This window comes from Epinephelus fuscoguttatus, linkage group LG22 (genome assembly GCF_011397635.1).
Source record: "Epinephelus fuscoguttatus linkage group LG22, E.fuscoguttatus.final_Chr_v1".
In the NCBI taxonomy this organism is placed as follows: Eukaryota; Metazoa; Chordata; class Actinopteri; order Perciformes; family Serranidae; genus Epinephelus; species Epinephelus fuscoguttatus.
In genome coordinates this window covers 16,701,129-16,717,345 of record NC_064773.1, presented here as the reverse complement: position 1 = coordinate 16,717,345, position 16,217 = coordinate 16,701,129, and the positions used below count along the sequence as shown (strand labels likewise).

General features: G+C 40.3%; 1 protein-coding gene across 1 annotated transcript in view; it reads right to left on the bottom strand.

Moving 5' to 3' along the window:
- Nucleotides 1–16,217, bottom strand: part of cacna2d4a (calcium channel, voltage-dependent, alpha 2/delta subunit 4a) — a 157,461-nt gene extending 141,244 nt beyond the window's left edge. Inside the window, exons 1-3 of the mRNA XM_049566695.1 lie at nucleotides 16,173–16,217; nucleotides 8,385–8,581; nucleotides 2,168–2,249 (exon numbers count right to left, since the gene is read on the bottom strand). Coding sequence (XP_049422652.1) covers nucleotides 2,168–2,249; nucleotides 8,385–8,560 — 258 coding nt within the window. The 5' untranslated portion in view covers nucleotides 8,561–8,581; nucleotides 16,173–16,217. The remainder of the gene's footprint in view (nucleotides 1–2,167; nucleotides 2,250–8,384; nucleotides 8,582–16,172) is intronic.

The following is a 16,217-nucleotide window of genomic DNA, read 5'->3' as shown; positions in this document are numbered from 1 at the left end:
ATTGCTGTTCCGTGGCGTGCATGGTTCTTACTCTGGAAAACTGTTTCTACCAACGAAGCATCGAGGTTATCTGAGGTTAATCCATCTAAAATACAGGCACAAACAACAAATGACTACTGCTGTGTTTGTTTTGGAAGAAATCTGTGGAGGTTTGTTATTTGTGCACTTAGATTTGTGGATGTTTTGTGGTATACAACAGAAGAAATGTGTGGTGAAACAAAAATAAAGATACATGCATGCTGTAGAGGGAGTTGGTCAGTAGTTGCATGTCTCTGTAAACACAGTTTGTGTGTGTTTGTGTGTGTGGCAGATGGTGAACGGGCCTGCTAGGGATTCTACAGGGTGGCATGCAGAGGAAGACCGCACACCCTAATTACTAAAAGACACACACACAAGCATAACCTCAGCTTGAGTGTCTCTGGTACGTCACACAAAATGAACAGCTGAATTTAACTCAGCTCAATGGGCTTCAGCGCATCAGCACGTCATTGTACTGTACGTGTTGGTAAAGCTCAGAAATGGTTTTAACGGTCAACGCCTAAAATGTGTGAATATGTGTGTGAGTGTGCTTTGGAAATAAGTGTGTCATCACACTGGTCTTTGGGCCATGTGCAGATGTTGTACAGCAAATGTGTGCCAGTCAGTCGTGCTCCTATTGGCTGAAGGAGCCGAGAAGAGGGGGAGGAGATACCGACCCCGCCCGTCTCAGTCTGATGTGATGATGTCATGTGTTGTACAGCCAACTGTCTCTATTACCAAGAAAGGAATTAATGTCTCTGCATTTAAGTTTGTGTTTCAGATTTCACTCAACAAATTATTCATCTAGGCAGCGGAAATGATGAGAAAATTACTGCTTGATATGTCAGCAAGAATTTTTTGCAGGTGATTTTTATCCATATAATAGCAGCATACCATTATTGTTATCATTATCATAATTATTGTTATTTCTATTTTAATTACAGAAATATTATATAATATTATTATTATTATTATTTAATGTATTTTCATTGTTAGAATAATTGTTTTTCCAATATATTTAATTCTATTTATGTACTTATTTCATTTTATTTCATTTCATTTCATTTTATTTAATTTAATTTTATTTTATTTTATTTAGTTACTTATTAAGTGGATTCTTCCCATAGATTGTATGAATAGGTAGGCTCTCCCTATGTCTGTTGACATTATGTTTCTTTTATATAGAAAAGAAGCATATCAATACCATGTTTTCTTATCTTTGAAAAGAAAAAAGATGCTCCACAATAAACACATTTGAAACAATGGAAAAATCACTCTGATCAACAATCACTGTGAGATCCAACTGTATTGTGTTAGTTTAGATAGCTGGTGATATTCTGAGACTGGAATGTTGACCTCCTCTACACCTTCTGTGGTGTGGCCATATACTGTATGTTAGGGATAATCAATCAAAGGGATTAAATCTCCTCCACAGCCACCACATGCCCCTAAACATCACTGATTTGAAATCTGATCTGAAATAGGAAATTACTGAAACACAGTGTATAGTAGTGCAACTTAATTCACCTCAACTAAGATGCCTCAGAAAAATTTAAAGTTTGTGTACAGTGGCGTAAGGAAGTTACAACGGGCCCTGATGCACACTAGACAACATCAACATACATATTACCCAGCAATCATTATTGCTTATCTGACAAAAAAATATCAGTGAAATACAAAATGAATCATTTGATTAAATATCTATGGATTTCATAGCTTATATAGAAAAAGTGTATAATTTTGTTTAAGGTAGCTTCTGACTATTTGAAAAACAAAAAAGGAAACCATGTCGAAGATGGGTTTGCCCTTTGAGGACAGATATAGCAAATGGCACAGTTTTTAAATATTTTTATTTTTTTTTATCATTCCTCTCTGAACGCAGGTATATGTCAGAGGTGGCAATCTGAATCACTTGCAAGGACCTGCTCTCTCTACGATCCCCTCCAACCCAGGGGTCCCAGTCCTGCCTGCACTGTCTTCTGTTTGAGTATATATTTATGCATGTCTGCAGGTGTTCATGTGAGTTCATATGAAATTGCATCAACTCTGCCTCAAGTTTTAGCACTGAATCATACATTTGATGATCATTACATTCTTGTGACTAAAAGTGAACAAATATGTGTGTGTGTATTTGTGTGTGATTTCTTACCTTCTGTAGCAGTTTAGCTCCAGAGTATCTGGCAGACAGGGCAGCTATCTCTTTGCCAAATGATACAGCCCACTTCTGCACCCTGTACATGGAGAAAACATAGTCAGTGACATATAATCAAAGCTGTTATCATGTTTATTAAAACAATGCAATAATAAAAAGACAAGGCAGGTTTATTTGTAAAGCACATTAACACATGCAGCCCTTGAATGGACGGAAAGCAGCCATACAGTCTAGGGATTTTGTACATCATGGCAACCCACAAGATTAGTGTTGCTTAGGAGTGATCTATAAAGCGTGGTATCAATCAAATTACTGTCATGTTGGCAAATAAACGTGTTCAGTACAGACTGTTAGAGCTTTGTTGCCTTTCCTTATGATACAAGTTACTGGCTAATTCAAAAGACTGTTAAAATGCATTGCAGGAAACTGAATATATGCACTCTGAGGTAAAATTCCCAATCGACTCCATTAACAATAATTCACTTTGTTTTAGATCTAAATCAACTGTGGAACCGAAATCATTATTTGACTGCCAGAAGCAGGAAAGTAAAGCACATGACTTCCCTCAAGAGGAACGCAGCGCTTTGAGAAATGCCCAAAAACTTATTTGAGAGGAAAGATAAGGCCTGTTTCTAAATCCCCCTGTCCAAATGATTTCACTTGTATCTTGCCTGAAAACATAAGGCCTAATAAGACCATCTGTATTGAAGGTGACCATGACAGTACGCAGCCAATCATGTTAAGAGGTTACCCTGCATTCACCAATAACAGATTAAAACAGATTACTGTTAAGGTGACAGTAAAAGCTGACAGTCCGCCAGGTCAAGGGGACACACTGTGCTCAATAACATGCAGTAACTCTACAAATCCTTCATGTGAAAGCAGCCAAGGAAAGGTAATAGAGGTTAGAGAGTAGACAGGATGTGACAGATGGCTCAACCTATGGGGAGTCAGCCAGCTCGCTGCTAGTTAGCAGGCAGGGTTGTCACATCAAGCCTGCCTGCCTCGGCACTGAAGAACTGGCTGATAATTTGTTGACTTGTTGATATGTTTATTCTGAAATATGAGTGTGGGTTCATTCTAAAATGTGAGGACTGTGAACGTAGAGGTGCTAGGTAGGAGTGTTGTGCTGTAAATATTATCTGTGCTTTGATCAGGGATATCAGAGGCTCTCTGGACTGCTGCCTTGAAATGAGTCAGTTAACTGTCACTATTTTGAGGTAGTATCAAGAAAATGTTCTGACAGATAAATAAGGAATTTAGTTTATTCGATGGATATGTACCTTGTTGAAACATTTGTTTTGCACTTCCTGTGGTGCCTCAAAGACTGTGTGCCGTTCAAGAGCAATGTTGCTGTGGGCTACTGCTGTACAGGGCAAGCAATGTCAGATCAAGGTAGAGTTACAGCCAAACTTGGGTGAAATATGGACCAAATACAACACAGTATGTAGCTGTCTATGGTGCCTGAAAAGGGCAAAAAGCAGGAACTGCTTACAAAGCTCTTCTCTTCAGTTATTGCTTAAAGGCACCTTTCACCCCCAAATCAAAAATACATATTTTCCTCTTACCTGTAGTGTTGTTTATCAATCTAGATTGTTACGGTGTGAGCACTCAAGTGTTTGAGATGTCAGCCATAGAGATGTCTGTCTTCTCTTAAGTATAATGGAACAAGATGGCACTCAGGATGTGGTGGTCAAGGACCTAAAACAGCAATGTCTCCCTCCGGAAATCATGACTTGATTACTTAAGGTAATCCACAAACTTGTTGTGAGCAGGTTCATGTAGGAACTATTGGCTTTCTACCAAACTGCACTTGCCAACTGTATAACCACACAGAGGGAAGTGTGCATCTACTCATGGACAAGAGGTTTGTGCTTGTGACGTGACGTGATGATGACATGCCTTAAAACAACACAGAATTCATTTGGTTTTGCACTGTACCACAAACCAGTCTCCTAGAGGCAAGTCCTATGTTTGTTCCATCCACCTCCCCAAAACTGCATCTTTACACAGATTGCTTCCGTCTTTACTCCTGTGCACTGGTCATGTGATGGCAGCCTTCCTGATTTCATGGAATATACATGAATTGTGGTGCATTACGTTTTGTAAGTATATATGCATACAGTGCATGAGAACAGCCTGTGAGGTAGCAGTACACGCATGCCTCCCTCTACGTGGTGATACGGTTGGAGGGTGTAGTTTGGTAGAAAGAAAATCGTTCCTATATGAAAATGCTCACAACAAGGTCTGTGGATTATATTGAGTAACTGGGTCATGATTTCTGGAAAGAGGCATTGCTGTTGCTTTCTGGTGCTTTGAATACCACAAGCCAAGTGCCATCTAGTTCCATGATATTTAAGAGAAGGCAGACATCTTTACAGCCGATATCTCCAACACTCTGCAACTCACACCAAAACAACCTAGACTGATAAACAGCACTACAGGTAAGTGTTTCGTTCTACTGAACTACACTTAACTGTATCATCGCTCAGAAGAAAGCATGCATCTACTTCTAGCTCATCTTGCATTACTATGCTAGCTAATGGCTAACAGCTCAAACAAGGATTGATGCCATTAAAATTTTACATCTCGCTCAGTCATGAGCAGGAGCCTCTCGTCCATGAGTAGATGCACACTTCCTCCTATGTGTTGATGCCAGGAGTGCAATGCTATTTATTTAAAGGAGCTATATGTAAGAAATCTAAAGCAATTAGTCGTAAAATCCTCCTAATATGTCACAGAGACTAAGGAATAATGTTCATATAATATACTGATCTCACCGACAACAATAGTACAGCCAGAATATTCCAATTTAAAAAACATTTTTACAGTCCGCAAATCATGTTTATGTTTTGAATTGCGCCACCCACCGCCGTCTACCAGTCACGCAGTCAGTAGAGTCTCAGCATCAGTTACAGTTACGACTGAGCTACAGCAGCACGGCAAGCAGCATTAGCAGTGTCCCGGTACATGGCATTGGCAGCTGACTCCTCCTCAGCTGTATCCTGGCAGCAGCATAAGCAGCAGAGAAATCGGACTTGCTCAAACGGTTCGCTGGAAAACCGAAGATCAAGGATGCAGCGACGCGGCCCTGCCACAGCAGCCGCCCGTGGGCAAAACAAATCAGTCTCCAGCGTGACGCTATCCAGCAACCTCGAATCTGTAGGGTGGGGGGGGGGGCAGACATGACTCGCGGCAGTATTTTGAATTTGAGTGCAGTAACCGTTTTGGCCACATTCGTACATACATGCCTTTAAGTACTGCAGTGCACATATGACCCATGTGCATGCGTTCATGTGAACTGTTAAGATGTGGCTCGTTTCCTACAGTGCAACGTTTATATATATTAGTCCCCTATAACTATAAAACAAAATGAAGTTTTGCTGCCTGTTTGTCTTTTGTTAACAGTTTGCTAATCTGAGAAAAAATGATTTAATTCAATGTGCCGTTCAAAGGTTGCCACCAGCAGCTCCCAGTAACTTTTAAGGTGGAGGTTGAATGTTAATATGACAACTCTGACCAGTTAATTTGTTTTAATTAGCTGTCTTGCATGACATACACTTTAGTGACGAGGCCGAGTGCCACCTAGTTCCAGAAGGCAGAAATCTCTACAGCCAATATCTCAAACACTCTGCAACTCACATCAAAAAAATCTAGATTGACAAATAGCACTTACAGGTAAGAGGGAAAATATGTATTTTTGATATGGGGGGTGAGCTGTCCCTTTAAATGTGTCATTGCAGTTGATGTCTTGTGTCAGTTATCTGTTTTCTTCCTGGCAGAAGAGCAATGTTCCCTCAGAGGCTAGAGATTTGACCTTCCTGGCCTTAACTGCTCAGGTCATGGCCCGCTAACTTCCAGAGCCAGAGGGGCCCTGCTGCCAAATCTTCCCCAGGCAGAGTGAAGCACTTTGGGCTCAGTGACCTGTGTTGGCCTGCTGAACTCTGCTTGCCCTGGAGCTTTAATCTCTCTTGTCACACCAGCCTGCAGAGTGACAGCACAAAGTCTCTGAGATGCTGAGGTACAAGATTCACCCATGAACAAAATATATACCTAAAATGCACAATCAACCATTGCTTCTACGGTTCTGATTGATAAATCTGCTGAAATAAAATTGGATTGACAAACCTATCACAGTGTATGCCCACTGACACAGACACACAAATACAAATTTTAACAGCATCAAGTCAGTGCAAAAAATAAAATGTTGTGTATTTGTCTGTGTTTCTCTGTCCCTTTCAACTCCCTCCACCTTCACACACACACACACACACACACACACACACACACACACACACACAGAGTTAATAGGCTATTGTGGACTGACGGCACTATATCGATTTGTTAGTGTTTTTAGTCAGCAGGAGGTTTGAAAACTGTTCAGGGAAAAAGAGCTTCGCCTGGCTTCTGGAGAACAAACAAACACAGCATTTCATGCCCAAAAGAAAAAGTGAGAGACAAACTGACCACCTATCTCACAAACTGAACACTGGTGTGGAAATAAAACACATAAGCTATATTTGTATTCAGAAAATGTTGAGTGAATAATTTCTGAATAGCAGTGATTTTTTGACTCTTTTTCACAGTGTTTCCACTTATCTCAGGTGAGACATGAACATTTTAAAATATATGGTTTAAGCAGTTGATATTACAGTTCATATAAAGGACATAGAAGGGAGGTTTTAATCCAAATCAACAGGACTGGAATGATGGAAAAACTGTGGATGAATTGCCGAGAAAGTTTTCTGTTGCTGTTATTGTTTGATGTTTCAAATCTTTTGCTAATAAAGATGTACGTGGGAAAAAAAGAAAGTAGTACAATTTTATATATTGTCTTATTACGGAAGCTTTGACTGTACATTGGATCAATTGACATATAACCATGACAGAGTCTGTAACCATGCTGTGAGGGGTTCCTTAAAGGTTTATTATGCAGGTGTAATTTGCAGAGAAACTTCCCTCTGTCTGTATTTTCTTATTTTACTCTTATTTTGTCGTGCCTTGGATGTTCCTGGGCACAGTGCACAGGTGAGGTCGGGACTTTCTTAAAAGGTAGCGACCAGGTGCCAGATTGTCAGCAACATGTATCAAAGAGGAAGCTACAAAAATTGAGGACACAGCAGCGAAAAAAGAAAGCAAATATAGCAAGGCAAAACACAAAGTGGACAAAGTTCATTCCGAAACAAGAGTGAATCTTGGGTTTGCTATTACGTTTGCTGGCGAGCATGGACGGACAGGATGGGGACGAAGAGTGATGCTGAGTTGGACAGGCAGGTGCCAGCAGTTAGCTTAGTTAGCTTGCTGAAACACAGGCTTTTCAATTACAACATGTGTAATGTTCGTACAATAGTAACTTGCTGTGTTTGTGCAAAGCACACAAGCTGAGCTAAATGCTAACGTTGGAATGCTAACATGCCCATAATGACAATATCAGCATCCCGAACAAGTATAGGTGTAATACTGTCTTCTAAAAGTCTCAATTTACAGTGGCAAAGTGCACATTAGTCTTGAACAGGAAAATACATAATAAAAAGTAAATAAAATCTATTCTTTTACATTATTGTTTTGCTATTAATATCTTTGCAAATCTATGTACAGCCAAATTTATACATCATCTTCAGCATGTGGCTGTAGTCGTAGAGTGGCTGTAGGATAGTTTGGCATTTAGCTACACCTCCACCCCACAGGTGCCCATATGGCCCATATGTATGTGCGTGGAGTCATCTGCCAGAATAGGAAGAACACTATTGACTCATTCATCTCACGTGTGGCTTCAAAAAGCACAACGTGCATGTAGAGTTGCCAGGGTCTCCACGGGCAAATGACCTGGTACAAGTGTTGATGTAATGTCTTAATAAAGCACCAAGTTTGTGGTCATCTGATTTGTATTTTCCGGTTAATGGCAGCACACTGTGTCTCGTTGAGGGTGCAGTCAGAGTACACAAGTGCATACAATAAGAGCATCCAATCAGATGGTTGATAAAAACGTTGGACAAGTCAAGTCAGTCAAGTCAGGATCCATGGAGAGATCTACAAGATTAAATATTTGTATGAATTAACAAAGTTTTATGGAGTGAAAAAGCAAATCGAATTTCCATGTGCGTGCTCTGTTTTTATAGCTTTTACACTGACAACAGAACTTTATCTGCCTCAGACAGCTCCTCCACATGGTTCACTCCCTCGAGTCAGAGTTTTCCGCTGCAACTGTACTCACGTTTCTGGTGAGAGCTTCATCTGGCCGTCGACCATCAGGCACAGCGAGCTGGAGAGGATAATCCACAGCAGCATCATCAGCTTCCCCCTGTGTGGCCCACTTCTCTCCGATTTACTGGCATTCCCAGCGTTTTCCCAGCTCCAGTGGTTCATCCCTGCAGCTGCCGCGATCTGCATCAGCCCAGGAATGGTAGCGCCCTGGCTCCGAGAGACAAGGATGAAATCAGGACAGCATAAAGTGAGATTAGAAGTGCTCAGGTCAAAGTGCAAGGACAAAAAGAGGTACAATGTTTGGTCCTGGGTCGGTAATGTATAGTGGGTTCTTTGAGATTTTTCTTTTAACCCTTACATACTGTTCAGGTCAAACTGTTTTGACATTTAATATCAGAAGAAATACCCGAAATGCCCCTATTTTAGCCTGAGATTTCATAACGATTCCCTAAAGTGACCTAAAACATGCTATATTTATATTTTGAAATGGATTTTAGATCCACTAGTTTGGGTCAAATCAAGGAAATGGTGCATTTAGGTAACCTTGAAACTGTACATGCTATGTCTGTGTATATTTTTTCATGGCACAATAGTGACAAAGTTCAAGGAGGACCATGATACTGTCACAAGAACTGCCTGCATTCCCACCACATTTGCCCAGATGACCCTCCAACAAGCACCTGTTGGTCTTTTAAGGGTCATGGGGGAATCTTGAAACAGTGAGATAGGCACGATAATGGTGCACATAAGGAAAATGAGATCTGCACCTGCAATGTTACAAGGTGACGTTATGATAATCAAATTCATGCCCACCATTCCCTGCAAACCAACAGAAAGCAAAACAAGGAGTGAGGGGGTCATAAGACTATAAAGGTACCTGAGCTGTCATTTCAGTGACTGAAGGACTTTAAAACAAATTAGAAAAATTAGATAGTAGTTTTGAGGATTTTTTTTATCGCATACAGTAGCAGTAACTGCAGTGATGATTGTAAATACCTAAAAAAGAAACCCCACAGTTCCAAAATGCTGTTATTGTTTTCACTTTTCATGTCTTAGGTATAATACAACATGATATTGTGTCATAAAAGATGTTTTTTCTCCATTGTGCATGTGCAATATTCACTTTATATCAATCCACTGGCATCACTCCACATCTGTCAAACTGCATTACTGAGTTTTACTGCTGCTGATGTTTGCACACTCATGCTTTTATACATATCTTGATACTTAATATTGCTTATATTTTGTACTTATGTTGGTTAGATTTTAACTGGAATATCTATTATTGCTTACATACTTATTCTATATGTAAATATGTATAAGGGTTTTCTTTTCAATAGTATGCTCGGTTTGAGGATGACAACTTTGCAATTTCATTATGCCTGCATAATAAAAATAAAGTTCTTGAATCTTAAAACTTAAATGAGTGGTCTAAAGCCTAGTATGTGCTCTCTCTGCTCTCTGAAACATTAATTAATTTAATTTATCAGTCATTAATTACCATCAGATATGCATTTTTACATTCTAAATAGATCTGTGGTTAAGATATTTGTTATGTGACTGAATTAAATATGAACAGTATGCTCAGGGTAAAAAAAAATACTATGAGAGTGGTGAAAGTGAAGCACAGCAGTGAAGCTGTGAGGTGTAAAACCAAACTTGGGCTGAAAGAGGCTAAAAAGGTCATTAGAGGTGAGCAGAGCTGCAGAGGTGGGTGATGATTCTCTGTGACGTTTGTCAGCTTGATTTGGGTATCATTTTTCTACCACAAGGACATTGACTAATTTTGAAATTACAGGGAAATTCTAACAAACTTAGGACCCAGTCCACAACTTAAGAGGCAAAAAGAATAACGCTTTCTGTCAACTTGCCTGGTAAAGTAATCGTTACAAAAATGTAAAGATCCTATCCGATCCACTGTCTTCTCAAAGACATTCATGCATAGTTCAAATCTTGAGACTCTCCAGAGACTTGAAGAGAGGCAGACGTTGCAACTGAGCAGTCTAAAATACACAAGAATCCATAGTGACATGCAGAGAAGCCGTCACGGTCCGAGGCCCGCTCAGGAAAAGAAAAGGATCCGGAAAACAACAGAGGAAGCATGTCACAGATTTAAGACTCAATTTGACTTCTAAGAATGATCCTGACAGTCCTTGAGTGGAAAGACTTGAGAGCTTCTTGTCCTGTGAGCCAAAAGATTGAAACAATCCCGTGGACTGTCCAGAAACGCAGCATGCTAATTTCAAAGAACCCGGAGCCCAAAAGTGGGTTGCAGGAAGATTAAAATACTTCCCCAAATCACTACGGTCCTGAAGATTACTCACTATGCCATGTGGTAAGAGCTTTAAAACCATTCCCTTTGAGACATGCGGCTCTGGAAAGAAAGTTCAAATATGGAGGAGAACAAATAAAAAGAGTCTAACTGATGACTTGATGTCAGCTCTGCTGGTTACCCCGGCACACAATAGAGTCTAGAGAGCTCTTGTCTCCGGTGTCAAAGGTCACTTCTGCACACCAGGAGTCACAACGGAGTCTCGTCATCTTCCTACACCTCCCTCTCTACACCCCTTAATCCTGTTTCTACTGCTCCCATCATCCACTTCTCTCCTCCATGCTCCCTCACTTGGATCTACAGGGTGCCAGGAACAAACAGGAGAGGGATGAAAGAGTTGGGGTGGTCCCGGTAAACTTCTGTCTTCAGTTCAGTCCTTCTTATCAGGCGGCGAGGTTTCCCCAAGCAGGAAACATGCTCCCAAAAAGCAGTTTTTTTTCTGCCATCCTTTCCTGAATGATTCCTCACACATCCCAGTGGATCCAAACCGAAAGCATGCAGCACTGGGACACGTACATGCTACGAGTAAGATGGATTGAGTGATGGATGGATGGATGGATGAAGGGAGGGATAGTGGGACTTCCTCTCTCTCCAACGTATCCCTTCCTGCTCTCCGGGACCAGTTTATACCATAATCCAGGCAGGATTAAACCCCTCCTCCCTCCATCCCTCCTTTTCTCTCTCCATCCCTCCCACTCTCCCTCTCTCTCTCTCTCACACACACACACACACACACACACACATTAACACAATCTCCCTCTCTTGTCCTTATCTTTTCTCTAACACTCTTTGACCTACTGTCTTTCTAGCCATGCTTTTCTTTCTAGTTGTGTTTCTCTCCCTGTTTCCCCCCTCATCAGTCTTTCTCTCACCTGCTATTCCTCCATTTGTCTCTCTCTTTGTCTCACCTCTGTACTTTTTTGTTTAATCTTTCTCTGTGTGTCTGTTTTTACTGAGAAAAGGAACGGATAGGAGAAAAGGTGTCAGTGGTAAGAATGAACTGAAGTCATCTGTCACAGGGAAAGGGGGGGGGAAGGAAGGAGAGGATAAGAAGAGGAAAATGGGAGCAAATGGAGACGGACAGTTGTCAGGAAGAATAGAGGACAAGAAATATAGAGTCCTGGTGGGATGGTTGTAGTTGTAGTTGCGATTTGTGGAGGAAAATGCACTTGACTGACACAAGATTATAATATTAACACACTGAGACACCTAGTGGACTCTCTTCGCCTCACATGTCTCACATGTACACTCACTCACACACACACACACACACACACACACACACACACACACACACACACTGCTGCAACATCAGCCCATCAGTGTGCCCCATATTGAAAATCCAATAGTCTATAAGTTACTGTCAGTTTAAAAACCTGCTCTCATTTTTTGTTCTTTATCAGTGTTGTTAGGAAAAGGTATAAGCCTTTGAAAATGCCTCCAATACTGCCTTAAATGCTGGATCCAGGATTGGCTAGTACAGAAGTCTTGGCATGGATTGGATACCATGTCATTTCCTGATTAACTTCAAAGCAGTTTTACACCCAGATAAAACTGCAGTTATTCCAGAAACCAATTTTTCGCCGCCCTAAAGCAGATTCCTTTACAGCAAGGAGCACTGGGCATCGTCTTGCAACTACAGTTTTATCGCAGTAAAGATTAATTGATTTCTGGCAAAAAGTATAAGGTCAGCCGCTGCCAAAATGCCCAACTACATGATAAAATAAAGTTAGATGGGATTCATTGTCTTTGTATTTGTTCATGTTTTCTGGAGGGTTTAATCTGAGCCATGCCATACAACAATGATAGCAAACATTTCACATCCATATAGGGTGAGCAGTATACAGCTGTTATTATTGTCTTTTTTTATGCAGTGGTATTGGATTGGTATTTGGTACTGGCCAACAGACAAGTTAAGGTATCGGAATTGTTACCAAGAAGAAAAGAATCTCAAGACAAAATCAGCCATTTCCAAAACTAGTGGGGACATTTCCCCGACGTCCCCAGGGTAAATGACACCGATATATTCAACTAATAAAATATAACAAACAGAACTCACATTACACATATAGATTAAATCTTTTTAAAAAAAAAAAAAAAAAACTTTTAGTGAGTTTAAAAGAGAAAGTTCGGTGAGCAAAATATTATTTTTCTGACCCACTTCTGGCAAAGATCTAAGAATACAACACCCAGAAACATTTCATTTGATGTGTAGTGAACAGTCACCATTGTTAAGTGTTGTACAGGAACGCGCTCATCGAATCTGCTCATATTTTTGGAGAACTATGAACTGATGGCGTCAGTTTGCAACTTATAAACATGAATGTAAGTGTCGTTCACTCTTGCAACAGTTAACGATCCTTGTTTTACACCACCAAAGCAAAACACCAGCAGACCAGGCCCGCTGGATGTGTGCCTGACGATAAAACCAATTTGACATAGTGACCAAACTGTGTAACTACAACTTCCAGGTTTGACACATGAAGCCACATGGCCCAGAAAGACCTTTTTCCCATCAACTTACATTGGAAAAGAGACATCTAGAAATTGTTGGGGTTTTTTCGCCTAATGTCATAACCCCTGCCAAATGACTTGTTTCACTATCAGGACTTGATTCAGTCTGATAACCAAGGGCTGGACCGGAAGTTAGCTGCTCAGCTGGCAAAGTCTCTTACTCTTGGCTTCAGTGATACACAAGATCCAGGTAATGTCATGCCCAGAAAGCTGTACTTTTTTGGCTTCATGGGCCCCTGAGCAACTTTCACAGGATGAATATGGCCCTACCTCCAATGCTGTATCCAGGTCTCTTTGTAAATCTATGCGGCACACAAAGCAGCTCCCACTACTGCTAAGGCTAGTTTATATTAATATTTAAAGGACCTTTATAAAAACCAGTAAGTTATAAATTCCAATGGAAACAAATTTCATATTAAATGCAAATTGTAGCAGCTGGGTCTGAAAAAAACAAGTCACAGTCTCAGCCACATTGGCAACAAAACTGAAACGAGCAACAAGCATCTCAGCAATCATGGGAAATACCTGTGAGTGAATGATGATCACAAGACTACATTTTATTTTTTTAAAATGAGCACAAAACTAGGTCATTTTGGAGACTGTGAACCTAGCTCAAAATTCAGGTTGTGAACTGCCAGCGTGGCTACAGACTACATAAACTTCTGCACGTTTACAGCTTTGTATGAACTGTTTAAATAAGTAATCTTGTGTTAACTGCTTTGTCTAACACTACACAACAGATTTAAGATATTTGAAAGCCACTGCAGAGACATGACTTTGAAATGACGTCCAAAGCTCAATGAGCTGTCTGCTGATGGGACCATTAAGCTACATTTAACTAAATACCAGTGACACACAGTCAGATATACACACAAACACACACAGGACACACACAGCCACAGAGTGTGATGTTAATACAGCTGAGATGCACAGCTAGAACATGCCTATGCATATTATAAGCATGTACACAGCCACACAAACATGGACACAGTAAAACATCTGCTCATGCTGTTATGGAAATGAAAATGCACTAAAACAATCCGGCACACGCACACAAAGGCAGACGGGGTAAGATTAATGACATGACCAGTTAAGAGACTGACTGACATCTAGTGACACAAACACACACACACACAGACATGCATGCGCATACTACACATGTATATCCATGTGCACCCACACAAGCAGTGTGTAACAGCTGCTGGACTCCTCCTCCCCCACTGACCCAGATCACTGATGATGGGGATGAACTCTTAGTCCACCAACCCCGACCCAACATGGATGAACTCATGATTTTTCCATCAGCAAGAGCAGGAGTTTCATGTTAACCTTACTCTGAAAGTACAGTAACATACATACAACTAAGGCTAAGGGTTCAGTGTGTATGATTTAGGGAGAGATGAAATGGAATATAATATTGATTCATTCATTCATTTTCCGTAAGCACTTATCCTGTCAGGGGTCGTGGGGGTAGATGGAGCCTATCCCAGCTGACATTGGGTGAGCTGCAGGGTACACCCTGGACAGGTCACCAGACTATCACAGGGCTGACACATAGAGACAGACAACCATTCACGCTCACATTCACACCTACGGGCAATTTAGAGTCACCAATTAACCTGCATGTCTTTGGACTGTGGGAGGAAGCCGGAGTACCCAGAGAAAACACACACTGACACAGAAAAGAAAAGAAACTCCACGAAGGGTTGCACCACAGCAGCAGCAACCCTCTTGCTGTGAGGCGATAATGCTAACCACCGTGCCGCCGGAATGTAATATTTATATATTTATATCAATATCTATCTATTTATATCACCTGGTCTGTTTGTTTTGGAGAGGAAGAGACCTCTGCAGAAAATTTGGCTTCTGGTAAAAACCTCCTGAACATCTGGATCTTAAGTTATTGGAGAAAAAAAGTATGCACAAATTAGCAAGTGCTGGACTAGTGGCCTGTCTCTGATATGCTAACCAGTGTGGGAGATTTGTAACATGAAACTGATTTATTTAGTGTTTTTACCACTTTAAATCACCAGGTCCATTTTGGAGAGGAAGAGACGCCCATAATTCAGATAATTCAACTCCTGGTAAAACCTCCTGAACAATGAAAACTGAAGAAATCCTAAGGAGTTGACGCTTGGCACATGGGAGAAGTTTCAGCTGAATGGAATCTGCAATCCCACCACTAGGTGCCACTAAATCCTACACACTGCTCCTTTAAAATAAACAATAATTATCTCCAAGTCTGTTTGTGCGGCTGCTTTTTAAAAACCCTTCACCACTAAATACTTGCAAGCACCTTTAGAGTCCTGTAAAAAAAAAAAAAAAAAAATCATACAGCACTATATGTTCTTGCATCACTTCAAGAACATATAGTGTAATGTAACAAAACAGTTTTGCAGACATTCCCTCTAAAATGTTTAACATAACAGGAGTAGGATCCACTTTTTCCTCCTTTTTTGGACATGAAATAATTACGTGCTTTATCGAGAGCTTGCTACATATGTTTGCTTTTTATTCTTGTTTTGTTTTCTTACAAATATTTTTCATTTATTTTAACATGATGGAAATAAAATCTAAATCAAAAAACAGCAAAAATTCAGAAATTTGCAAATTCTAATCAGAACCAAAATGAGAACACGAAGGAAAAACTGTTTATTCTATTCTATTTTCATTCATTCATCCATCTGGTTCAGTCATGACTTAGGTTTCCAGCATCCCAGGCTCTTCTTTTACTATATTTTACTTCACTTTAATGTATTTTCCAAATGAATTAATTTTAAGGTGCAAAATTTTGGCAATTTTTTTGTTAGTTTTTGTATTATTCAAGCTCTCTATTTCATCACATAAACAATAAATATATATATGAATACGATAAACCTTAAAACATCCTTAAAACATCAAGCACTACTGTAGCATAAAATACCAAAGAAAACTCTGAGGAGTATCACTCACCTGTGCCCCCTGTAGAGCTTAAATTTACTTCCAACGTGTCTTGAC